This window comes from Chlorella variabilis, assembly GCF_000147415.1.
Source record: "Chlorella variabilis unplaced genomic scaffold CHLNCscaffold_16, whole genome shotgun sequence".
Lineage (NCBI taxonomy): Eukaryota > Viridiplantae > Chlorophyta > Trebouxiophyceae > Chlorellales > Chlorellaceae > Chlorella > Chlorella variabilis.
Genome location: NW_005435072.1, coordinates 1,136,243 through 1,159,251, shown reverse-complemented (window position 1 = coordinate 1,159,251; position 23,009 = coordinate 1,136,243). Strand labels below are relative to the sequence as shown.

General features: G+C 62.1%; 4 protein-coding genes across 4 annotated transcripts; 2 read left to right on the top strand and 2 right to left on the bottom strand.

Annotated features, from left to right (window-relative positions):
• Positions 1-38: 38 nt before the first annotated feature.
• On the bottom strand, positions 39-2,490 carry CHLNCDRAFT_136567 (expressed protein; the record flags this gene model as incomplete). The annotated part of the gene is made up of 10 exons (XM_005845757.1): positions 39-140; positions 287-342; positions 455-545; positions 709-800; positions 974-1,049; positions 1,201-1,403; positions 1,520-1,656; positions 1,743-1,849; positions 1,978-2,115; positions 2,209-2,490. The coding sequence occupies 10 exons, from the start codon at positions 2,488-2,490 to the stop codon at positions 39-41; spliced, it is 1,284 nt and encodes a 427-aa protein (XP_005845819.1).
• A 1,089-nt stretch (positions 2,491-3,579) lies between these two features.
• On the top strand, positions 3,580-4,624 carry CHLNCDRAFT_13086 (hypothetical protein; the record flags this gene model as incomplete). Its single annotated transcript, XM_005845870.1, has 4 exons — positions 3,580-3,737; positions 3,939-4,063; positions 4,279-4,384; positions 4,495-4,624. Coding segments are annotated over 4 exons (519 nt in total), but the record flags the coding sequence as incomplete, so codon positions are not given.
• Positions 4,625-5,696: 1,072 nt separating this feature from the next.
• CHLNCDRAFT_58496 (hypothetical protein) lies at positions 5,697-9,522 on the top strand. Its single transcript, XM_005845869.1, has 8 exons — positions 5,697-6,068; positions 6,228-6,981; positions 7,102-7,370; positions 7,576-7,743; positions 7,849-8,010; positions 8,146-8,670; positions 8,792-8,926; positions 9,094-9,522. The coding sequence occupies exons 1-8, from the start codon at positions 5,835-5,837 to the stop codon at positions 9,178-9,180; spliced, it is 2,334 nt and encodes a 777-aa protein (XP_005845931.1). The 5' UTR covers positions 5,697-5,834; the 3' UTR covers positions 9,181-9,522.
• A 3,410-nt stretch (positions 9,523-12,932) lies between these two features.
• Positions 12,933-18,697, bottom strand: CHLNCDRAFT_136563 (hypothetical protein; the record flags this gene model as incomplete). The annotated part of the gene is made up of 14 exons (XM_005845756.1): positions 12,933-12,955; positions 13,174-13,267; positions 13,400-13,489; positions 13,597-13,715; positions 13,900-14,004; positions 14,328-14,391; positions 14,520-14,639; positions 16,645-17,024; positions 17,514-17,602; positions 17,805-17,923; positions 18,038-18,190; positions 18,276-18,373; positions 18,489-18,576; positions 18,674-18,697. The coding sequence occupies 14 exons, from the start codon at positions 18,695-18,697 to the stop codon at positions 12,933-12,935; spliced, it is 1,566 nt and encodes a 521-aa protein (XP_005845818.1).
• Positions 18,698-23,009: the final 4,312 nt, after the last annotated feature.

Here is a 23,009-nt window from a genome sequence, read left to right as displayed (position 1 = left end):
AACAAGCCGCTCCAGCGTGGCCTGTTTTACATTGATGGTTAAAAAGGTGACAGCACTCCCGTGCGGAAAAAAAACAACAGGACAGCGCTATACACAAACCAGCAGCCACCGCTCCAGGCAGCCACAAAGCCAACGCAGGTCTACAAGGGATGGGGTGGATGGCGCAGAGCAGCGATTGTCATGAGTGTCATGTGCAGCGGAGCCTCGCACGCAACATGCTTGTGACAGAGCATGCAACAGGATCCTTGCAAAGCGTTGTGCATGCCCAAGCCCACGCCCGGCTCACCTGCACCAGCACTTGTGTCTCTGCCGCCATGCTTCCTGGCGATCCAGGGTGCAGAGCTGCAGGGCATGCAGGATGATGCTCAGTGCCAGTCAGCCCTATTGCACTCGAGCGCTGGCTTACAGCAGGGCCAGCTGTGACTGCAGCCTGGCAGATTGCCTAGCAGCCAACCTGAGTTGAGCAGCAGCAGGCCCAAACCCAAGTACAGGGCGGCGGGGGCCAGCAGCTGCACCCCCGCCTTGCCCAAAAGAAAGTGGATGGCCTGCACACAGAGGTCTCAGGCATGGGGAGCTTGGCAGGGCGCAAGACATGATGCAACACACTTACGCCAACACGGCAGTGGCTCATTCAGGTGTGCTAACGGCCACATCGGCTGAATAGCCATATCTTGTCGCTGCCAGGGCTGGCATGCTGTCGCCACCCACTTGGCAGCTGGCACGGATGAGGTCCCCCAGCGACTTCTTGTCGTCCCTCTTGGCTCGTGCGGCCAGGCTGCCATGCTTCAGCTGGTGCCAGCCTGCGCGGCAGCAACCGCCCAAACAGGATTAGCCGGATAATGATTGCCGGCCAATGCAGGGGATTGCTGCCCCCCCACCAATGCAGCCTCGCCAGCCAGCCCACCAGTCAATGCTCTGTCAAGGTAACGCTGCAGCAGCGTTCGCAGGCCCAGTGCCATCACTGTAGCTGTACATAGCAGCGCGCCCGCCTGCATAAAAGCAAGCTGTTGGTCCGACAGATCAAGGAGCTCCTGGCACATGGGCCGCACCTGCAAGTGGCGGTGCAGGCCAGGGGGTGCAGGGCAAGGTTTTGAGGATCCAGGTAGGAAGGCCAACCATGCACTGGCTGACAACAGCCTGTCAAAGGCACACAGACTGATACAGAGCCCTTCACTCGAAGACCTTGCCAACCTCACTCACCCACAGCAGCGAGCTCAGTAGTGGCAGCAGCAGCTGGAAGTGCAAGCTCGCAGTCATCAGGGCCCCAGGAGCAATGTAGTCGCTGGCCCACTCAGGTGGATTCAGTTGCAGCCAGAAGGAGTGCACGAAGCGCAATGCCGGTGCATACAGCAGCACGCTGACCACGGCGGCGGCCAAAGCCAGCCCAACTTGCAGTGTGGATGCTGCGCAACAGAGTGGGGGGTGAACAACTACGTGAGGCAGAGCTAGACCAATGGCAGAAAACATCATGGCACATGCCAAACATTTATTCTTCGCCTACGGTTGCCAGCGTGGCCACCTGTTATGGCTATCAGTGGGATGGGCGCTGTGCCTTCCTTAAGCTCCCTGCTGCCTAGCGCCTTGATTGCCTCCTGAACGGTGGGGCCCACAGCGGCGGCCGCGCGCTGCGTGTCCCATGCTAGCACATTGCTGCCCCTGCGCAGGGGCACAAAACCGCATGGCTGGGCAACAGGCAGCAGCAATGCAAAGAAAAGGTTGCAGCAGCAGGAGCACCGCCTCACGCTGGTTGCAACACATGCAGCGCCAGGGCGGCGGCAAAGCCGCCTAGCCCCCAAAACACCGCCAGCGCCTTGTTGGAGGGCGAGGTGGTGCTGGAGAGGAGGTCCACCTGGAAGGTGCAGGAGAGCACTGCTTGTTGGGGTTTTGGTGAGCGTGAGAAGCCATTGTGCCGGCAATGCTAAAGCATTGCAAGGAGGCGAGTGGACAAGACATGCGGCAAGTGCAGGGAGCGCCCACCTGCGCCAGCATGGTCAAGGCCACAACGGTCAAGCCAAATGCCAGCATGGAGGGCCAGGCACTGCCGGGCCAGCCCAGCAGCTGCTCCGCCACCTCAGCGGCGGCGGTGCTGGAAAGTGCAAACAAGCCGACAATAAACTGTAGGGCCAACCACGAGAGCGGGGGCAGGTTTTTGATCAGTAAACCTTTGCTGGCCCGGCATTGAGGTTCGTTCTGTTGCAGCAAACCCACCAGGTTCTCAAAGGATCCGCGGTATGTGAGCTGCGCCGCCTGCTGGGCGCTGAGCGGGGCCAGCACCAGCGCCTCGGCGCCGCCCAGATCTATGTCGTCATCCTTCTTGCCCCGCCGGGCCTTGACCCGCTTGCTGCCGCTGGGTGCGCCGACGGCAACGTAATAGCACCGCAAGCCGCGGAGGGCTCGCAGCGGCAAGGCCAGCAGAGTGTTAAGCAGCAGGCCAAGCACCAAACTGGGCACCAGCTGGACCACGTGTGAGTCTTGAATTCTGGTGGGCATCGTGCCTGTGGGCACTAGGCTTCACTACTGCTTCTCCAGTGTGCTACAGTAAGGGGCACGCAGTGTGCCTGCGTGGCAGCCGAGCCGGGCGGCGGCGGCGGGCCACCCCTTCGCGAGCGGGCGGTGCACGAGTCGAAGGGTTCGTTCCTGCAGCCTCTGTCAACCAACGGACAGCGGTGTTTGTCTCACATAAACAGCAGTTGACGCAGCGGTCTCTGGTGTGACGGCGCCGGGCGGTGGATGGATGGCACTGACTGTCGCTCTTGGCCGCAAGGAAGCTCTTGGCTGCGCAAAAGGCCTGCTTTTGAGCTCCACGGGAGGGTACCGCCGTTGTACATCCAAACGAAAAGATAATGTGAAAAGGAGCGAAGGAAGGGGCAAGGTTGTATTGACAGTGGTGGTAGCGCGATTTGTGGGGTCCAAGCGCAACGCCAATATGCAATCCCTCCTTGCGGCGCCCGCATGCTCGCTTCAGCCCTTCAGGAATGGGCAACAGCAGCAGCAGCAGCAGCAGGGAAATGGCAGGTGAGAGGGCTGAGGGGCCCAGGCCAGTTGCTGCTCAGCCGCTGCGTCGCCGCCGTCCAACCAAGGAGCTGGCTGCACCGCCCCGCACACGCCGCGGTCCTGCTTCTGCAGGCTGTTACAAGCTGCTGGACCAGCCCAGCGTGCGTGTCTCGCTCGGCGCCGAGCGCTGCAATGCCCGGTGCAGGCCATCCAGTCGGGCAAGGGTGCGCCACCGCTTGCCACTGCCTTCCGACCCTCAACAGTGCCCCGCCGTGGCCTGGCTCGCCTGCGCCCAGGTGGCTGCGCTCGTCAGCTTGATTGATTCCCCTTCTTGGTGCAGGCAGCACCCGGCAGCATGATGATGGTGGCGAGGCGGCTGCGGGTCTGGGCTCGGATGTTCCACCGCCACCCGCCGCGGCACCTCCCCTGGTGGGCAGCGTCACCGCTGCAGATGACAGCAATAACAACGAGTCTAACAGCAGCAGCAGCGGCAGCAGGGGCACCTCTAGCCCTGCCAGCAGCAGCAGCTCCGCCGCACCTGCCGGCGAGGCAGCCACTGGCGACGGCTGGCCCGCCTGGCTGAGCAAGAGCGACGTGGAGACGGTCGCCATCGCGGTGGCTGTGTCATATGCCATCCGCCTTGTGATTGCAGAGCCGCGCTTTATCCCCTCGCTCTCCATGTTTCCCACCTTTGACGTCGGCGACCGCCTGGTGGCCGAGAAGCTGACCTTTCGCTTCTCCAGGTGCGCTCTTGGGGCAGGGGCTGCCAGCTGGCTGGGCTACTGGATGGATGTGGGCAAGCAATGGCAGCACAGGCGGGAAAAGCGAAGCAGATGCTGATTTTGGCTGTAGCGGTGGCACAGCGCTGGCCTTGTGTTGTCTTGCTATGCCTCCGTTGCACCCCCCCGACTGCCTGCCGACCCGTCACCCCCCCTCATTCACAGGCCACCCAGCACCGGTGACATTGTGATCTTCCGCCCTGCTCGTGGCGTGGGGCGCGATGCCAGCTGGCTGGATGACAACGTCTTCATTAAGCGCATCGTCGCCGTAGCAGGCGGGTGGCGGTTGGGTCATTTGGGCTGTCTGACCTGTCTGACGCTGACTGCTGTCATGGTTGTGGCTAATCTGTTGCGTGTGTGTGGTTCTGTGCCTGGCTTGTCTAAGCAGACCATGGTCCCAGATGCCATCAGCGCCAGCAGCCGGCCTGAGGCCACTTTGCCACCTGCACTAAGCCGCCTCGCTGCCCTTTCCCGCCCACCGCATTGCTTCCCGCAGGCGATGAAGTGGAGGTGCGTGGTGGCAAGCTGATTGTGAATGGGATGGCGCGGGAGGAGCCATACATCAACGAACCACCCAAGTACCAGCTGCAGCGGCTGGTGGTTCCCGAGGGGTGAGTGCGTCTGGATGCCTGCCCAGCGCTGCCTGTACACCTGCGTGTCCTTGTTCCCCTTGCTGCTCAACCTTGCCTTACCGTCCACATGCGCTTGTCCACACCTGCAGTTTTGTGTTTGTGATGGGGGACAATCGCAATAACAGCTATGACAGCCACATCTGGGGCCCGCTGCCTGTGGAGAACATCATCGGCCGCGCCTGTTGGAAGTACTGGCCGCCGCAGAAGTGGGGCGGGCTGGAGGACTGGAGCGACGTCAGCAAGCTGACGGGCAGCAGCGCAGGAGCTAAGGTGGTGCTGACGGCAGGCAACGGCGCCGTGCTGCCGCAGGCGCCGCCGCTCAGGTGATTTGCTGGTTGCAGGCGTGGCGACTGCGGTTTAAGTGCCGCGCGTTGCCTGCAGCCTTGTTTCGAGTGATTCGCTGTGGGGCTTACCTATCCCCTCCCTCCGTGCACATCATTTTATATTGAATGGTCAAACAAGCAAAGGAACAGAATGAAAGCGTTGAAAGGGGAAGCTTGTGTCGATTGAAAACTTGTGAGATACAAAAGGAGCCCCGAGAGCAGCAACGAGCGGACTTCAGAAGGCCTTCACCAGCCAATCTTGCTGCGCAGGGACGCCACCAGCTCCGCCATCATGGGTATACTCAGCGCCAAATTCAGCAGGAAGGCTGCGGCTTTGAGAACCAAGTAAATGATGCCTGCAGACGACGGTGCGGGCCAACTGATGTGAGATGGAGCAGGCAGCAGGCAGCAAGCAAGTTCGGCTGAACGCAGGCAAAGAGAGGGAAGGCAATGCCACAGCAGCAGATGGGCAGGCAGCAGGAAGTTAGGCGCGGCAGGCAGGCGGGCATAGCAGCCAGCAAGAACAGAGCCCGAGCGCGCGTGCGCGTCACCCACCCAGCGGCAGCCCCAGCACCACCGCAAGCAGAATGGCGATCAGGGCTATGGCCAGGACCGTCTCCAGGGCGTCCAGCACGAACTTGCGCCCTCTGGGCAAGAGAACCAAAAGCAACACCGGCAAGCCCAACATGACTAGCGCAGATGACACCAGGGCCGCCAGCTGGGTGTCATCGGGGGCCGCAAGCCCCCCTGTCTGCTGCAACAGGCCCGTGGCATAGGCCTTGACAATCAGCAGGTCCTGGTGTAGGGCCAGGGCAAACTGCTGCAGGGCCTGCATGGCTCCCGCCCGTGATGTACAAGGACAGGTGCATGCATAGGCAGTTCAGACTATTCTTCACCCCGGCGCGCTTAGGTGGCACGGCCCAGGCAGAAGACTCTCAGGACCCGTGCGCCCGATTCTAAACATCGCGGTGCTCTGTGACCCATCCACCCCGCTGTCTGGTGCTGTGTGCGCGTCCCGAGGGGCCCAGCTGTCGACCTCCTCAGCTGTGTTTCAAAGGACCAATCCAGCTTCACGCCAGAGCGCCCTGCCCGCCTGCCTGGGCAACATGGTGAACTTTCAGAGCGGCAGGCTGAGCGCCGAGGCCTACCAGCGACGCCGCGACGCCACCACAGCGGAGCAACTCGCGTTGCTCACCGCCGACTCCGCCTTCGCCAGCTGGCAGCTGAAGAAGGCGGCACGCGACAACCGGGCACGTGTGGCCAGCAATGCGCTGGCTGTCGTCGGCTGCGTTCTGCTCGTTGTCACCATGGCGTTGCTCAAGCCAGCCGCCGTCGGCCAGGTGCGGGGACAGGCTCCGCGGGAGAGCTCGAGGCGGAGTGCAGGATGGCTGCCTGCACGCCGCCCCCTGTTCTAGCCTCGGCTGTGCGGCTTGCCAGCCAACCTGACGCTGTGCTGCCCGCCTCACCGCCTCCGTTGTTGTTGCATGCTTGCGCTTCAGGAGGTGGCCAGCTATAGGCTGCAGGCGGTGCAGCGGGAGAGCGAGGTGGCGCTGGATGCCATCAGCGACCTCACTATCCAGCTGCGCCTGGCAGAGGAGGCACACGGTGCTGCAGCCGCGCGGCTGGAGGTGCTGGAAGCGGAGCAAGCTGCGGCGCGGGCCATGGAGCAGACGCAGCAGAGCGAGGCGGCACTTCTGGTGGCCGACATGACAGTGCAGCTGGAACAGATGAAAGCGGAGGTGGCGGCTGCCGAGGCGGCTTCCGAGGCAGCTGCCGCGCTGGCAGAAGCTGCGGTGGCGGCATCTGAGGCGCTGGGCGCTGCCTCAGCTGCCACGCCCTTGTTGCCGCCGCCCACCACCTGCCCAGCCCCATCGCCGTTCGAGCATGTCACCATCGTCAACCCCTCCCCTGGTGGGGCCTGGCCCTCCATTTCCGTGGGTCCCCACTGCAACTCCAGCCTTGCGGTGTCAGCACTGGCGGCGACAGCGCTGTTTAGCACCGATGGCACCCCCACCACCGCCCTCTACACATTTCTTGCCTCGCTGGGCTGCGCCGCGCTGGCAGTGCTGACCTACCTCCGCGGCAGGCGGGCCGCTGCATGTGAAGCAGAGCGCGCGACTCAGATGGCCGCGCGCCTTAAGGAGGCCTCCTTTGCACGCGACACTGCCGAGCAGTCGCTCACGCTGCTGGAGGCGGAGCTGCAACGGCGCATGAAGCAGCTGGATGAGGCACAGCAGCGCGCTGCTGATGCGAGTGAGTTGTCTGCTGCGGGAATGTGCGGCAACCCTCTTGTGTCTGCACCCGCTGTTGTATGCAGACTGATGCGATGGGCCTCTGCTCCTCATAATGCCTCTCCATTGCTGCCACCTGCAGCCTCCCCCAAGATTGGCACCATGCCAGCGCAGCACACGCCTGGGAAGGGCGAGCTGCCGCCGCCACCGGCCAGCCTGATTGAGGACTTCCTGCGGTCGCACAGCTTCATGGCGGTGCAGCAGGAGCAGATGCAGGAGTGGCTGGAGATGGAGCACCAGTTCGGGGAGATGCAGGCGGCGCTCGCAGAGCTGCAAGCCGCACTAACCGACAAGGATGCCCAGATTGCGGCGCTGGAGCAGGACTTCAGCGCGGTCCACGAGCACGGCAGGGTAAGCAGAATGGGGCCACGGCAGCGTCGTCTCTCTGGTGGAACGGCGGCGGCCCCTGCCTGCAAGCACAGCACGCAGCATGCCCCTGCGTGCTGCACTGCCCACCACCTCTTGCACCTGGCCGCCAACCAGCATTCCGCTATTGGGGATCCCGCCCCCCTGCGCCCTGCCTGCTCACCCCCACCTTGGCAATCCCCTTTTGCAGCTGGAGGTGCGAGCCCTGGAGGACCAGCTGAGCCAGGTGAAGGCATGGCTGAATGAGGCCCAGGAAGAGCTGCTGAACACACAGGCAGCCCTTCAGGAGCGTGAGATGGAGTGCCGCCGAGTTACCGGGCAGCTGGAGGCAATGCGGGTGCTGGCTGCCGGCGCTCAGGTGCGAGGCTTTTCAATGCGGCCATGCTTCTTCCAGTGGCTGAGTTTGGGGATTCTAGGAGGCCCCAGGTGTGTGCAGCGACCTGTTGCGGGCTGTGTCGTGCAGGCGAGTGAGGGGCATGGCCCAGCACTTCTGCGGCAGAACCTGGAGCTGGTGGCTCAGCTGCAGACTGTCAATGCGGCATATGAGGAGATGCAGGCGCAGCTGTCCTCTACCGGCGGCACCTCGCTGGCACTGACAGCGTTTGGGTCCAAGGGCCTCAGGCCGGTGAGCGGGCGATATGGCAACTGCTTGGGAACAGCAAATGAAGCCGTCTTATCCTGTTGCCAGTTGCTATTCTGCCATCTGGCATCGTCGCCATCCGTCCATCCTTGCCCCTCCCTCTCCCGCCTATGCACGCAGGCTTCTGCCACCTCCACCCTGCCGGGCACCCCTGCCGCCGACTTGACGTGCGAGGTGCAGTCGTGCTTGGACATCATGCGTGCCACACGGGTGCAGCTGGCGGACCGGCTGGCCCACAGCGCAGGCGTCTGCAAGGCAATGATTGACGACTGCCAGAAGCAGAGCTTGGGCGAACGGGGGGTGGGTGCCGCCGCTGACGACAACGACCAGGCGCTGGAGGCATTTGGGTCGCCGGCAGTGGCCTCGCCCTCCGCCTCTGAGCAGGAGGAGAGGGAGGGCGCATGCACGCCACTGGGCGTTAGCAGGCTGCACCATGCCAACCTGCCACCGCAGCAGGCGTCCTCCCCAGCCAAGAAGGCCCAGGCGCAGCCTGGACGGGGCGGCACCAGCGTCAGCCCCTCCTCGTGCAGCGTGGATGGCAGCATGAGGGCTGCATGGGAGGCGGCACATGCTCGGGTGGCGGAGGTCCGCGCGCAGCACACTAGCTGGGACCTGGCGGGGTTTGTGCAGGGTCTGGGCTTTGAGGTGAGCTCCCCCTGCAAGTGCAGTAAGGCGACCGCGGGGCAGTTGGCGAAATGCACCACAAAAGGTTTTGTTTGCTGGACTTGTTTCACCCACTGGCTGATCACTGCCCTCTGCACTGCAGATTGAGGAGGTGGGTGTCCCTGCCGACCGCGCTGACTTTCTGGCACTGAAGGCATCCTTGGAAGCAGCTCTGGAGGCATCTGCCACTGGCGCTTCCTCCCCGCAGAAGCGTGCGCTGGCTGGGGAGGCGATGCAAGTGAGATGGTGTGGCAGCAGCCGTCGTTGCCGGCTGGGTTATCAGGCGTGTTCTTTGGTGTCTGGTGTTTGCAGCGCTCGCATTCTGGCCACGAGCGGGAAGCATAGCAAATGGTGGCGCCGCAAGCTGCGCCATTCATGGATGGTTGCTGGTGCCCGCCCCTGCAGGTGCTGCGCGACTGGGAGTGGCCAGCCACCCGCATCAACACGCCGCCGCCGAGCCCCTTTTGGCGCATGCTTGGATTGCAGGCGTAGGCTGCCTGCCGGCTGGTACAGCTTATAGACCCTGCGCTCCCTGTTCAAAACATACGCAGTTGCTGACATCCCCTAGCAGTGTCGCCATCCGTCCTTCTCCCCCGTTAGAGACTACCAGTTAGAGAGAGCTAGCAGTTAAAGCAGCGTGTTAGCCTAGCCACACCGGCTGTAGTGTTATGGCCCTACGAACGTTGAGGCAGTGCAATATCTGGCTCCCAAGCTTCTCACGGGCTGTGATACGGTAATTTGCCCCCCTGCTTGCCCACTATTCGGCTTGTACCACCCCTCACTACCTGTCGCGCTACTTGTGTTTATACACCCAGATGTAAAGATGATTGGGTCTGTCAGGTAGCACATTCTACGAGGCCATGGCGCCTGCTAGGCGCGCACAGTGTGGGCGCAAGCGCCGCGGCGGTTAAAGCCAGGATGCGGGTGGTACCCTCCGCGCTTTTGTCCCGCCCTCCTACACAGTCTGGTAGAGGCCGCAACAAGCCACACATGTGATTGCGGGGAGCGCATATTCTGTTGTGACTGGCACCAACCTGCCAGCAGCATACTGACTCCCATTTTCTGACCCGCTGTTACAACGAACACCCTGCAAGCCCCCGTAGGCGATGTTCGATTGTGTGGCCCAAGCGCTGGGCCGTTCGCAGGCATTTCGCGACCACCTCCCACGCAGTGCAGCAGGGGGCTCTGTAGACGCGCCAGGGCCCTCAGCAGCTTTCTACTCTTCATTCTGGGCTTCTGGGCACGAGGTAGGCATGTCAGCGAAAGCCTGGCAAACAGGCATGCTGTCATGATGCATCCAGCGGTGCCACAATGTGCGGCGAGTATGGCTGAAACACCAAGCCTGTCGCCTGCAGGTCTCCTGGGTAATGCTAGCCATGACACATCGACCATGGCTATCAAGAGCGCTGCTGCATGCAAAAGAGGACCGGGGCAGCGGCGCCGGAAGCGGCTGGAGCGGCATCACAGCACCTTGTTTCTTCTTACATGCGGCCATTCATTTGACGTGGGCAAGGGTGGAGAGAACCTTGGCAGGCTGGTGCTCAAAGCTCGCCATAATCTAGTGCTGCGCGGCTGGCCAGGGCGACCTGCCATGGGGGCTGCAGCGTCATCCGTGGCGACGGCGCCTCCTCCGCCCCCGCCTGCTCCTCCCTCCCAACCACCTTCGTCTGACAGACATAGCGCGGCGATGCTGCTGCCAGATGCTGCATCTGGGGCTGCAGCTGCTGGGTGGGCTGGTGCTGGTGCTGTGGCGGCGACTGTAACAGTGATGACACAACTCCCACAAGCGTTTGACTGCTGTGGGCACAGAACGCACTCGGCGATTCTGCATGCTGCTGCTGGGACCCTCGGGTGGCTGCTCTGGTTGGTTGCTGCTGATGCTGCACACTGTCATCAGCGGTGCTGCGCGCTGCCAACGTACCCCCAGACGTGGCAGCGCCAGCCCGAGGGGAGGTGCCTGGCAGCGCTATGGTGCTGCTGGTGGCATGCTCAAGCATCTGTGTGCTTGCTAACAAAGGCAGCTCCCCTGGCTCAGAATCCGAGCCAGGCTCTACTCCCTCTGTCAACTTCTGCGCACGCAACTGCACTACAGAACGCCCCTGCTCATTTGAAACCGCTGCTGGTGGTACGTGCTGTTCCTGCTGCTGCTGCTGCTGGCCCTGCTGCCCTATCGTGGCCGTAGCACGCTGTCGCTTTGGCTGTTGTCCTCGCGACGCATCAGTCACCTGCTGCTGGTCATGGACAAGCTCAGCTTGGCTCCTTGAAGGTGATTGTTGAGCCTGAGCAGCGAGAGTCGAAGTCCGTCCTTGCAGCAGCTTGTCTGGCGCTGTTGCAATCTGCGGCTGGTTGGGCTGTGCATGCCAATGCGGCTGCTGCAGTGGCTGTCCCTCCAGCTGTAGCGGCGATTGCAGCTGCGGTTGGCTGCCCTCGTTCTGGCCTGGCTGGTGGGCAGGGCAGACCAGGAACTTTTTGGACACAAGGCGCGAGTCTGACGGACGACAGCGCACATGCCAGCCGTGGTGGCAAAGCAGGCACTGCGTGGCAGGGCAGCAGGACAGACCTCAGGCGAGGCGAAGTCGCCAGGTGAATGCCCACAGTTTCACGGCATTCTCACCTGCACCATGGGGATGCCGTCCCCGCTGGCGCCACACTGGAAGCAGTAGTGCAGCGAGCACTTGGCTCTGCGCCCACTGACGCTAATCTGCAAGGCAGGCAGACCGAGAAACGATGCTGTTATGGTGGCCCCGCATTGGTCCAGCGCAGGCAGCAGAGGCGCCATTTGAAAGCGCTCGCCAGCCAGGCATACCCTGGCCAAAGGGTTGGCGACAAGGCACTTCCAGTGATAATGGCGACCACAGTGCCCCATGCTGCACTTGAGTGTGCCGCTGAGGCCAGGTGCGCCGCCGCAGGTGAAGCAGGGGTGCCTGCACATCATGGCGCAGAAACATGACAACAAGAGGTGTGGTCTGGCGAGCGGCATGAACAGCCGGGCGCTGAAGCCCAGGATGAGCTGGAGGGAACATAATTCAGGCGTTCAACAGCAGCAAGAGTAGCTGCTGATGGGAAGAGCAAGACGCTGTCGCATGCCAGTGAGTGCCTTGCCTGTTGCTGGTGCACTCCTGGCAGCGGCGTAGAGCCCCAGGCCCTGCAGCTGGCGGGCTGCAGGAGTGGTGGAATGTGCGACGGCACGGGCCCTCACAGGTCCACAGCTGCTTGTCAAATGCTGCAGGCCAGCAGGAGCACCAGGCGCCGAGGTCATGAGGCACTCAGGCTTGGGGGCACGCACACAGTCCCAGGACATGGAAAAGGGCATGGCCGAAAAATCTCACCCTCATGTGGCACGCCCTCGCAGCATGTGAAGCACACCGCCGCGGGTGCTTTGCCAATTGTGAGCGAGCGGCCCAGGCCTGTCGGGCATGGGCTGGCGCCAGCAGAACTTGACGGCAATGCTGCTGCTGCAGCAGCACGGTTACGTGCACTGTGGCTGCTCCCCTTGCTTCCAGTGCTAAAGCTGCTGCGTGCACCCAGCTGGTATGCGTTGCTGGCACTGTCACCACCAGCAGGGGGTGGCAGCACAGCAACTGCATAGACTGCCGCTGATCTGGCCTGCTGCCGCTGCTGCTCCTGAGCTGCTGCTTGCTTGACTGCCAGCATCGCCGCCTGGGACTGCATCAGAGCCGTCGCAAGGAAAGCAACAACCGCATGCTGTTGCGCCTGCGCCTGCGCAAGTGCAAAGGGGGCCTTGCTAGCACAGCTGCTTGCTGCGGTGTTGCCAGATGCTGCTACTGTGGATGCGGCAAGCGCTGCAGCGGCGGGTGCTGCCGACAGAAGCAGCGCATGTCGCAGTGCTGCATCGTTGGGCAGCTGGGTCTGTAGCAGCACAGCTGCCTTGGCGGCCGCCACCTCTGCTGCTGTAAATCCGCCCGCGCCTGGAGTGGTCACCACTAGGCTGGTGCCGGTGAACAAAAGTGCTGCAACGTGGCTGGCGAGCAGCAGCAAACGTGGCATACCCATGGGCTGCAGCCCTTCCGCAGCTGCTCCAGGTGCCACTGCCTGGGGCAGCGGCAGCAGAGTGTATGCCGGCTGGGGACCAGTGCAGACACCCTCCTCCCAGGCTGCAACTGCTTCGGCGCAGCATGCCATGCTGTAAACTGCCTGTGCCACCTGCTGCTGCTCCTGTCGCTCATCCTCCTCAACGGCGAGCACAATACGGCGCAGAGCGCGACCAACCTCCTGCATTGCCGTTACAGGGCCCCGTTGCTTGCCCCTGCAGAGGCAGGCAAAGGGCAAAGGTCTGGCAATCAGGCGGCACCAAGGGTAAGGGCATGCAGATAGTCACGTGCAGCTTGGCACGTCTGCCGATCCTACCACAGACCCCTGACACTAGCTGGCACGGCTGTGTGCATGCCCACCTTAGCATCGGCTGCTGCGCCAGCAGGGTTGCATTGGGGCGCTCCAAAAAGCTCAAAATGTCGTCCAGCACACTGAACACGCAGGCGGCAGCGGCAGCCTCGCTGCTGCTGGCCTCCTTTGCGTCTGTCGCGCACAGGCTGAACCCCAGCCGGTCTGCCGCCTCCACCTGCGGCAGCAGCAGCAGCACAGCCACAAAGAAGTGGCATCAAGGGATAGCGGCAAAATCGCTAGGCCGCACATGTTTCGCAGCAGCAAACCAGATGAATGCTGTGTGCGGTCCCTACCAGCTGCGTCCCACCTTTCTGAGCGCTGACAGCAGCATGAGCTGCGCCGTGACGTCCTCCATCTTCTCCTGCCGCTCCAGGTGCTCCACCCGGCGGACTAACTCCTGCAGCACATCATGCAGATCACAGATACAAAACTCAGGCATGCCCTGCCCGCACTTTCACGCAATGGGCGCTACCCTTGCCTGCATGATGCGCCAGATCTCCCTACGCTCAACAGGTGGTACGCGTGGCCGACGTGCTGAGCCTCCAGCGGCCCGGCTGATCCCGGTACCGATGCCGCCTGCCGCTGCATGCCGTTGGGCCAGCAGCGCTGCAGCGCGGGCGCTGCTGTTGAGCGAGAGGCAGCGCAGCCAGGTGCAAGTCTCCTCCAGGTGCAGCTGCAGCCAGGCAAAGGCAGCTTCCGCGCAGATGAGTGAGGTTTTTTTAAGCACTGCAGGTCAAGCTTCAGAAACCGTTGCTAGGTAGCAGAAAGCAACTGGGCAGCGTGCCTGTTCTGCGTCCTTCCAGGCACGTGGGTTGATACGACGCAGGATCATGCCGGCGCTCTTTCCCGACATGTCCATGGGCCGCACACAATGTTTGATGCCATTGGCCGCATATCCGCCCTCCTCCATCACTGCAGCAGAAGGCCGGGTGGGATGGTGGGTGGAGACCAGCAGTGGTGGTAGCGCGATGCAGCCCTGACAGGAAGGGGAGCTTGATGCAGAATGAGTATTGGAAAGCAAACAAGGGGGCTCGGCATGCTGGCAACAGCATCTAGCAGTGGAGCGCTCACCCATGATGCAACCACGAGGCAGTGGCACGCAGCAGACGCCATTAGTATATCTGCACCTGGCAGCGCCAGATATGAGTTAGAAGAGGGCGGACAGTCAACACTGAGCAAGGCAACCATGCAAGGTGGTACACACCCATACAGTTGCGTGCCAAAGCTCAGCCGACTATCGCTAAAGAGACGCAGCGACAGGATGGGCTGGCAGAAACGTGCGGCATCATCATAATGGCTCTGCAGGCAGGGACGTTGCCAAGCTGTCCTCAACATGGAAAAGGAACCGGAAGTGAGCGGGAAAACCCAGCAAAACACCAAACGAAATCAGACCAAACCTCTCCAATATGGACACGAACCGTGCCTACCTGGATTCCTTCTGAGCCATCGTGGTATATGTTTAGCGCTATGGAGTCACAGAAGCCGGGCGCCACAAGGCCCGCACCTACCAGCGGAGCCTCCACCTTCTGCCGCATCCAGCGGGGTGGCTGCAGGCCGAGGGCCGGGCAGCAAGTGGGCGGGACAGTGAATAAGAACAAGTACCCTTGCAGCACAACAATGGACGGATGGCTTTGGCAATAGTCCTCACCGGTGGCACATCAAGGCGCACTCCACCTGCCACCATGGCATCGGCCCCGGCAAGCTGGTCCCGCGTCCACATGTACCTGCGCCCCAGTGTGCTAGCCAGTCCATTTTGTGCGGAGACCAGTTGGGGCTAAAGATGGCACATGTGTTGCCTGGTGCGGATCCAGCTGCTCAACATTTGCTGGTCAAACTAGCTCAACATGGCACACTGTGTGGAGTGCAGCAGATCGAAACGCTGCCTCACTGGTGTTCACCTGGCACCCCAAAAAAACTTGCTTCGCTTGTGGGCCCCGCCACGGCCGGCAGTGCGATGGTAGCACGTGCTGGGCAGCAGGCCTTGGTGCGATCGAGCGTCCACGCCGTCTGCACCAGTAACAGTCCATCAGCGAGCTCAAGCAGCAGGGCAGCAGGGCAAAATGGCGGCCAGGCAGCGCACCAGACTCTTTCTCTATGGCCGCCAGCTCTCCTTCGCTGAACAGCTGGGTGTAGGTGGTCACACCGATGGGCAGCAGGCCGGCGGGAGGACGCGTGGGCGGAGGAAGCAGCGTGTCATCCTCTGCTGCCACTCCAGCGCTGGCACCTGGTGTGGAGCCCTGCTGGCTTGCATCCGCAGCAATGGGCACAGCTGGGGCGCTACTGCCACTGCCGCCACCACTCTCACTGACGGCCCGCTTCCTTGCTTCCAGCACTTGGTGATAGTTGTCCGGACACTCATCGACGTGCCAGAAGAATTCGGTCCGCAGAAACTGCCGTCCTGCCACCTGGATGCAAGTCCTGAAAGGGAAATCCGGCAGCGGCTGGTCCATCAGCAACCCCTGTCGATGAATGTCAGCACATGAGAGGCGAAACAGATGGCACACAAAGACTCACTCAACCGGCACAAGGTGGTGGGTGAAGCTGTCCCGGGTGCCTATAAAGTAGAATGGCCAGGGCACCTGCGCCATGGAACAACCATCTGTCTGCTCAGTTCAGCCTCCACACCACTCGAGGCCAACAGGCACACAGCGCCCCACCCCCCACCCCCCCCACCCCCCCCATGGAGGGCAATCAATCTGCAAGCGCATCCCACCTGTAGGCCCACATGCCCGCTGCCACAACTGGCAGCCGCCAGAAGGCAGCTGGCAGCCAGCACAACGGCAGCACTGTAGTCCAGACTCGGGCCCGCTGCCTGGGCTTCGGGATGCGCGTGTTTCAGCCGATCCGGGCCCAGTCCAAGTAGGCATGCCATGGGACTGCTGAGCGCAGTGGTGCCCACAGCCACCTGCAACAGCGACCGAGACATGCTTGCCGCTGACTTGAGGCCTGAAACGCGTACGCGCTGTAAGCTTGCGCAAACAGGCACCTGATTATTGCAAACAGCAGAGATAGCACCTGCAGTTGGCCGCAAAAGTCGAGAAGGCGACGGTGGTTGGCCGCCGCCAGCTCCTTCAGCAGCATTTTCTCCACACCTCGTGCTGCTGAAAAAAGTGAGTCGCGCATCGGCCTGCAGATCGAAGGAGCCATTGCACAAAACAAGTGACATCAATTTGCCGACTTATCAGGCTTCGTCAACACCACTGATTACTCATGCATCCCAACCCCAATCACGCAGCCGTCCCACCTGCCCAGCCGCTCCCAGGTGGCCTGCTCAACATATAGTTCGAGCCTGGACAGTTGCACACAAGCTGTTACGGGCGACACAAGGTAGGCACGGTGGCGGCACAAGCGCGCAATACACGACCTGTCCGAGGCATAGAGAGCCCACCTGCCACTGAAGGTGTACATGCTTAGCCGGTGATGTGACTGCGGTGCGACCGTCACTGAAGCAGCGGGGACGGGAGCTGTTGGCAGAGCAGCCGCCACTGGTGTTGGCCCTGATGGTGCAGCAGCGGGTGCAGGCATGGGTGTAAGCGGTGGTGCTGCGTTGACTTGCTGCTGCGCTTGATTCTGTCCAAGCTCCTCCTGGTGCCAGTGCTGCTCTTCCTCCTGCATCTCTTGAAGCAGCTCCTCCAGTCCCTGCTCCCCTTCGAGCTCAGCAACTGCAAACTTGGCAACATGGCTGACACCGTCCTCTGTACTGTAGCCCTCCGCCGCAGTCGCTGCTGCTGCTGCTGCATCCTCAGCCGCATCCTCCGCCTCAAAATCAGGCATCTCGTGATCACCTGCCGCCTCTGCTGCCGCTGCTGTGACCTCAGCTGCTCGCAACTCTGCCGCAGCCTTGTGCAGTGCCACCTCCAGTTCAGCGGTGCTCAGCTGCGCCAATGGCTGGCTACTGAGTGCTGGATCAGGCTCAGCAGTGGCAGCTGCAGCTGCAGGACACAGAGTCACCCCAACACATTCAGCAATGCCCACAGCCAGACTGGCCTGACTACCAACTGCAATTGCCGCTGCTGGTGCCGATGCCACTCCTGCTGCTGCTGGGAAGTGTGGCCTGGCATAATGCTGTGAACCGGTGGCTGATCTAAGTGCCGCAGGCGGCGGCTGCTTTTCTTCCCTCAGCCGACTCACAAGGCTGCGCGCTGCTGTCCCTAACATCTTGCGAGCAGGAGCTGCATCTTCTGCCGCCGCCTCCTCCGCCTCACAGGCACCCACCAAGACATCCACGAATGCTGAAGCCAGGCTCCCATTCACGCGATGGCCGTCTGCCGCAGCGTCAGGCCTGCAGCCACTGCTGTGGCAAGCAGATACCGGCTGCAGAGGTTTTGCAACTGGAATCAGCTGGGCACCTGCTGCCACAGTGCCTGACTCGCCTCCCCTGCCTGGTGCTGCTTCGACCGCTGCCGGTTGCAACCCAGCACCAGAGGTGCCTGGGGCTGCCAGCGGCAGGGGCGCGTCATCTAGAAGCGCCGACAGCAGGCCGCCACCTCCTAGCTGCCGAGCCGCAGACCTGCAGGCAGGCACCACAAATCTTGCTCTACGCATCGCATGGAACTAGCAACCAAAGCACATGAACCATGGTAGCACAACCAGCATCAAACACAGTGCCCCATTTCGTGTGAACAGCAGCATGCAGCTGTTCCCATACTTGCCTGAGAGGGCAGGTGCCACCCACGCCCTTCCTGACCATCACACCTAATTGCACGTTCGACTGCTCCACACTGTATCGCACTGCTGTCCCATTGCTGCCGGCTGATGCAGGGGTGGTGGAGACCGGGTGCAGCTGGCCCTGCTGGTCAAGGTGATAGTGCAGGCAGATGAAAGACCGGTCCTGCAGGCAGAGGGAATGAGGATTGAAAAGTTGCAGCAAGGGTTGGGGTGAAGGTATGGTCGGCCAGACAAGCATGCAGACAACAAAATGTCCAGCAGGCCCTATTGAGCCCACCTGGAGCAGCGACTCCACCCCGCGTGCCCCAGCTGAAGCTTCTACCAGGCGCCCGCCCTGCTGATGCAGCAGCTCTCGTCGCCCAGCGGGCAGTAGCAAATAACTCTTCATGTGGTTTTCCTCCCGCAGCGGCAGCACGGCAGCAATGGTGGCCTGCACGTCAGGCGGTGACGGGTCAGATCAGGCAGAGGAACATCATGCAGCTGCGGTCAAGGCGCAGCGGGAGCCCAGCTCTGACCACCAGCAGTGGGCCCCCGGTCACCGTGGTGCTGATGGTCTGCACGAGGGCGTTCACATGGCTGCCAGCCACCTCTTTCAGCCCTGGTGGCTGGAACACTGCAAGTGTACACACGAGCAGGAGTGCTGAGCTGCAGGTTAAGTCGTGTCGACAGAAAAGGGGCACCGGTGGAACAGGGCCCTGGGGGTGCAGGCATGGGCCCCTGGCGCGCACCTAGGTGTGGCAGCTGCGCCATGCCATCAGCGCCAATCTGGCGGCTCTCAGTGTGGACCACGTACGAGACGCCCGCGGTGAGCTTAGCCTGCCCGGCAGACGGAGCGGGATGGGCTGCGGCATGCAGATAAGGAAGGGCAAAGAATAGCCCAGAAGATAGCTCCATGCCAGCAGCAGCCCCTCACCTGGTCTGTGGGCGGCGGCGGCATCGCCTCCAGCTGGCGCACCAGCAACTGTAGCGAATGCTGCACGATCACTGCCTGCGCTTGCCGCCACAGCGCAGAGAGTCTGGATCGCACGCAACCGCCTGCAGCGCCGTGGGAAGCAGCCTGCTGCTGCAGCACGGCGTGCAGGCGAGGCAGGTCGACTGCTGCGCCGCGCACCAGCGGACCACGCTGGTGCGCTGCAGCTACGACGGACGGATCCAGCTCTGCCGGATCCAGCTCTGCCAGTGCTGATTGTAAATCTGCCACAGCTGAATGCTGCTGCTGCTGAGGCGGCAGCGGCGACTGAAGCCCATGCGGCGACACAGCTGCTGGAGCAAGGCGGAAAGAGGGCGGTGTGGAAGGCAGCACTGCCACAGGTGCCGCTTGAGTCGCTGCCTGAGCAGTCGCTCCCTGTGGAAGCAGCTGTGCAAAACCCTGCTGCGGCTGCTGCTGGTCGGGCGGCAGCAGATGCTTGCGTGGCCTACCGCGCTTGCGAGGCAGCATGGGGGACTGCAGCCCTGCTGCAACCTGTTCAAGTGCAGCCGCTGCCGGCGGTTGCGGCTGAATAGGCGTGTGCACCCCCGGAGCATCAGCCCCCTGAAGCGGCATCGGTGGACGAAGGTGGCCAGCTGTGGCAGCACTGCGCGACTGCAATGGTCGGCCGATGGTCAATGATGGCGCCACAAGGGCGGCGCCGCCACTGCTGTCAGCACTGTTGGCTGCTGGTAAAGACGCAACCCGATGGCAGTCGTGTTGTCTCTCTGCCTTGTGCCGCTTGCTGCCGGCAGCCATCGGGGTGCTGATTCTGGGGCCGCCTTGCGCAGCAGCATCAGCGGCGTGCCGCTTCATGGGTGGGGTGCTGTTGCCACAAGCATCCACCTGCATCTGATAGGATTCGGCAGAAGCCTCTGCTGCCACGTGGTCTACTGTCGCCTCTGTGTGTGGCCGCCCGCCGCTACTGTCGGCGGGGTGGCATCGTCCCGCCTGCGCGCAAAGCCGTTCATGGGGCAACTTCACGAGCAATCCCTTGCTCGGAGAGGTGAGGCTGGCTTCCGAGTGCAACTGCAACTCGATAGGGTTTCAGGCACAAGAGTGTGCTGTCGGCTTGCGAGCCCCCCACCATCTTGCGATCGCATGAGTCAATCCAGTCAGCGTTGTATGACCTCCTGACGACAGCGCCTCTGCTTGTCCGCCTTACTGTCGTCGGTGCGCCGGCGGGCGTGCGCGCAACGCTGGTCAAGGGAAACTTCACGTGCGGGCATGGACTGGTGCGCGCCTTCAGCACTTTGCGGCCAGGTGTCCTGCCCGTCCCGCCGGCGCAGCCGCCAGCGCCGCGCCACCGCCGCGTCTCTCACACGGTGCAAAGCTCTTGGTTCACTTGCTGGACATCAAACCCCAAGATGGGTCGAAATTTCCACTCTGATCCATTCAGATCCAGCCATCCAGATCCATTGCCACCATTGGACGGTGCTCGTACACATCCCTTTAGCGACCCAATCGATGAGCTTGACGGACTGCGGAGCTGATCACTGCTCCCCACCCCACCACTTGCCGCCTGGCGCTGCTTGCCGCATCGGTGGGCGAGCCATCATGTAGAAGGAAACGCCATTATAAGAGTCGGGTCATAAGAACCAGACCCCTGGCCCGCCCAGCTCAAACTGCTCCACATCCCTGCGCCACGGGGGATTGCCACCCCATGTGTGTCATGTATGCTAGTCGTGCCGCTGCTGCACGCAACAGCTTCAAGGAGTTCAGTGACAGGGCAGGTGGCAAACGCTCTACCACCTGCATCCGGCAAGCGCTCCAGAGAATGTAGCATGGCATGCCCCAGCCCGTTGCGCTGCTGCCGTGTCATTGCTGCCAGGAAGTCGATGTGCCGTAGGGGGGGCGTGGGCCTGCAATAGAGGGGCTGTCCACCACGACAGGTGAGATCACTGCAACGCACGTCCAGAAGTCGGGAGTGTGGCTGCTTTCACAGGCAACAGTTGCACCTGCATGAACTGCTCCTGGATCCTGATGAGGTCCACCTTCAGCTGCTTCTCAGGGGGATTGCAAGCCGGCGAAGCGGGTGGACCTGAACTGTGCACCAGACGGCGGCGGTGTGGCACAAACCTATAGTATCGATGGCCCCCTCCACCAATGCCTCTCCATTCCAAAGTATTGCGTTCTAGGCAAGGATGGGCTCTGTAGAAGGCAATGAAGCCCATGGATGCTGCCACCCTTGGGATGGCTCCTTGGACTCACTACCGCGTCAAGGCAAGGATTTGCAGGCAAGGAGGTGGTGGTGCAGGAAAGGGAGCTGCAGCTGGTGGGAGGGAGTGTGGGTGAATAGGCCGGAAAAACACTGAGAGAAGGAGAAGGTGCGTTACAGTTCGACTGGCAAGCAAACTAATCAAACGAATAGGATGTATTGTACAAAACCGAGTGTGTTTGAGACTGGGCTTGCGCGCCGCCTGGATCCTCCGGAGGCACCGCATCACCGCGCCAGCTGGTCACCATACCTGAGCTGCTGCCCTGGTGGAGGTCACGGGTTGACAGGCTCGCTAGGTGCGCCACAATGGAGCACACCACAGAGACAGGCATGACAGATGCTCCGCCGGGCTGTGCGGCACCCTGGCCCGCGACGCCGTACCCAGCTCCACCTGCGGTACCAAGGCGATCTCGGTCGGGCGGCGAGCGCTAGTCAGGCGCTAGACAGCTGGGCTGCATGCCCGCTGGGCCTGTTCTCTCTGAGCAGCATTTCTAATGGTCAATCCATGACCAGCAGCACGCCGCCAGCCGCGAAACTTGCCTGCCAGGCGTGCCGCCAGACGGTGCAGACTGAGCAGTAGGGCCTTCACAGTTGCCCTGAAGGCTGTCGGCCACAGGGCATGCTGCGCAGCAATCCACACCGGCTTTGTCAGGCATGCGGCTACCTCCCTGCACGCACAAACATGCGGTAGCAAGTTGTTCGAGTGTGAAGGCGGCTGTGCTGGCGGAGGAACCCCATCCATGACAGCTACAGAATCCACGAAGATTCAAAGCAGATTCAAAGACCAACCTCAAGTCGGCATCGGGCTCTTCTTGGATGGCCTGTAGCACAGGGCTGGCGTCCGCGCCAGCCAGCACGAGGGCCTGCATAAGGCGCAATGCTCGGCTCCGTGTCGTGTTCATGCAGATCTGGTGCCACTTGCCGTCCTGGCCCGGCTGCCAACCCTGCAGGCAGGAGCACAACATTAGCACAGGAAGCTGTTTCCTGCCATCGGCATCTCAAGGGGCAAGGCCGAGGCAGCCCCCGCCTACAACCAGCCCATTGTTCCCTGAGCAGGAGCTGTCACCCCACCATTCGTCCCGTCTCTTCGCAGTATTCAAAGCAGCTGTACCACATCGCGCGGTTCTGAAGGAAGCAGTGCTGGAGCAAGCTGATCTGTTGTCCGTCACTCTTGATCACCGCGCCGGGGTCCGCCGCCCTGCGTGCCAGCAGCACCTGAGGGAAGCCAGCGGCAGGGTTGCAGAAGCATGGGTTTGCTGGGTTGCACGTCGTGCAAGCAAGCTGGCAAGCTGGCTCAGCCCGCCCTGACGCTCCCAAGCTCAGCGCCACCAACACGAACCACAATCCTGTCGCCTACCCACCTCTGCGCATTCCACTTTGTCTAGATTCATGGCTGTCGTCACAAGGGTCAGCGAATCCTCTGCCTCCAGCTCCCATCCCCGCATTGCCATCATCTCCAGCAGCCAGCCAAGCTCCCGCACCCGGTTCAAACGGATGGCGGCATCCAGGACGGATGCCTCCATATCAGCGCCATACTGCATGCAGCCGGCGGCACATTCACACTGGAGCACAGGCTGGATGGTTGAGGGTGGGAGGAAAGGAGTGCATGGGAGCCCAAGCTGCAGCAATGCACCATGGTGGCTGCATGATGTGCCTCACCTTGGTGAGCAGGAATATCATAGTCGAGCGTGCCTCGCTGCTGGGCGCCAGCAGCGCAGCCACCAGCGGGTAGAAGGCCCCCGCCTTGCTTGCTTGTGTGGGCTTAAAGTCTGGTAAAGCAAGAACTAGCTTGCAACATAGACTCCCCGCCGAAACGGGACGGGAACCGGGCGAAAGCAGAGAAAGCAATAAAACAGGGGTGGAGCAAGGCGACATGCAACGCAAGCAGCTGACAGGGCACGCATCGAAACGTGTGTATGACTGGCAAAGTGGCATGGCGCATTGGGGAGAAACGCAACGGTACGGGAGCATGGGCTGGCCAAACGGCAGTGCGGAACGCTAGGTCACTAGAAAAGCAGGGAAAGGCGCACTATGTATGCAATGAGGGCAGCCCCGGCTCGGGGC

What these genes read in the sequence shown, in the direction of transcription:
- CHLNCDRAFT_58496 (XM_005845869.1), top strand. Translation starts at nt 5,835, where the DNA reads ATGGTGAACTTTCAGAGCGGCAGGCTGAGCGCCGAGGCCTACCAGCGA. An exon ending in GCAGCGCGCTGCTGATGCGA is followed by an intron (nt 6,982 to 7,101) that starts GTGAGTTGTCTG and finishes TGCCACCTGCAG; the next exon opens with CCTCCCCCAAGATTGGCACC. An exon ending in TGGCTGGGGAGGCGATGCAA is followed by an intron (nt 8,927 to 9,093) that starts GTGAGATGGTGT and finishes CCGCCCCTGCAG; the next exon opens with GTGCTGCGCGACTGGGAGTG.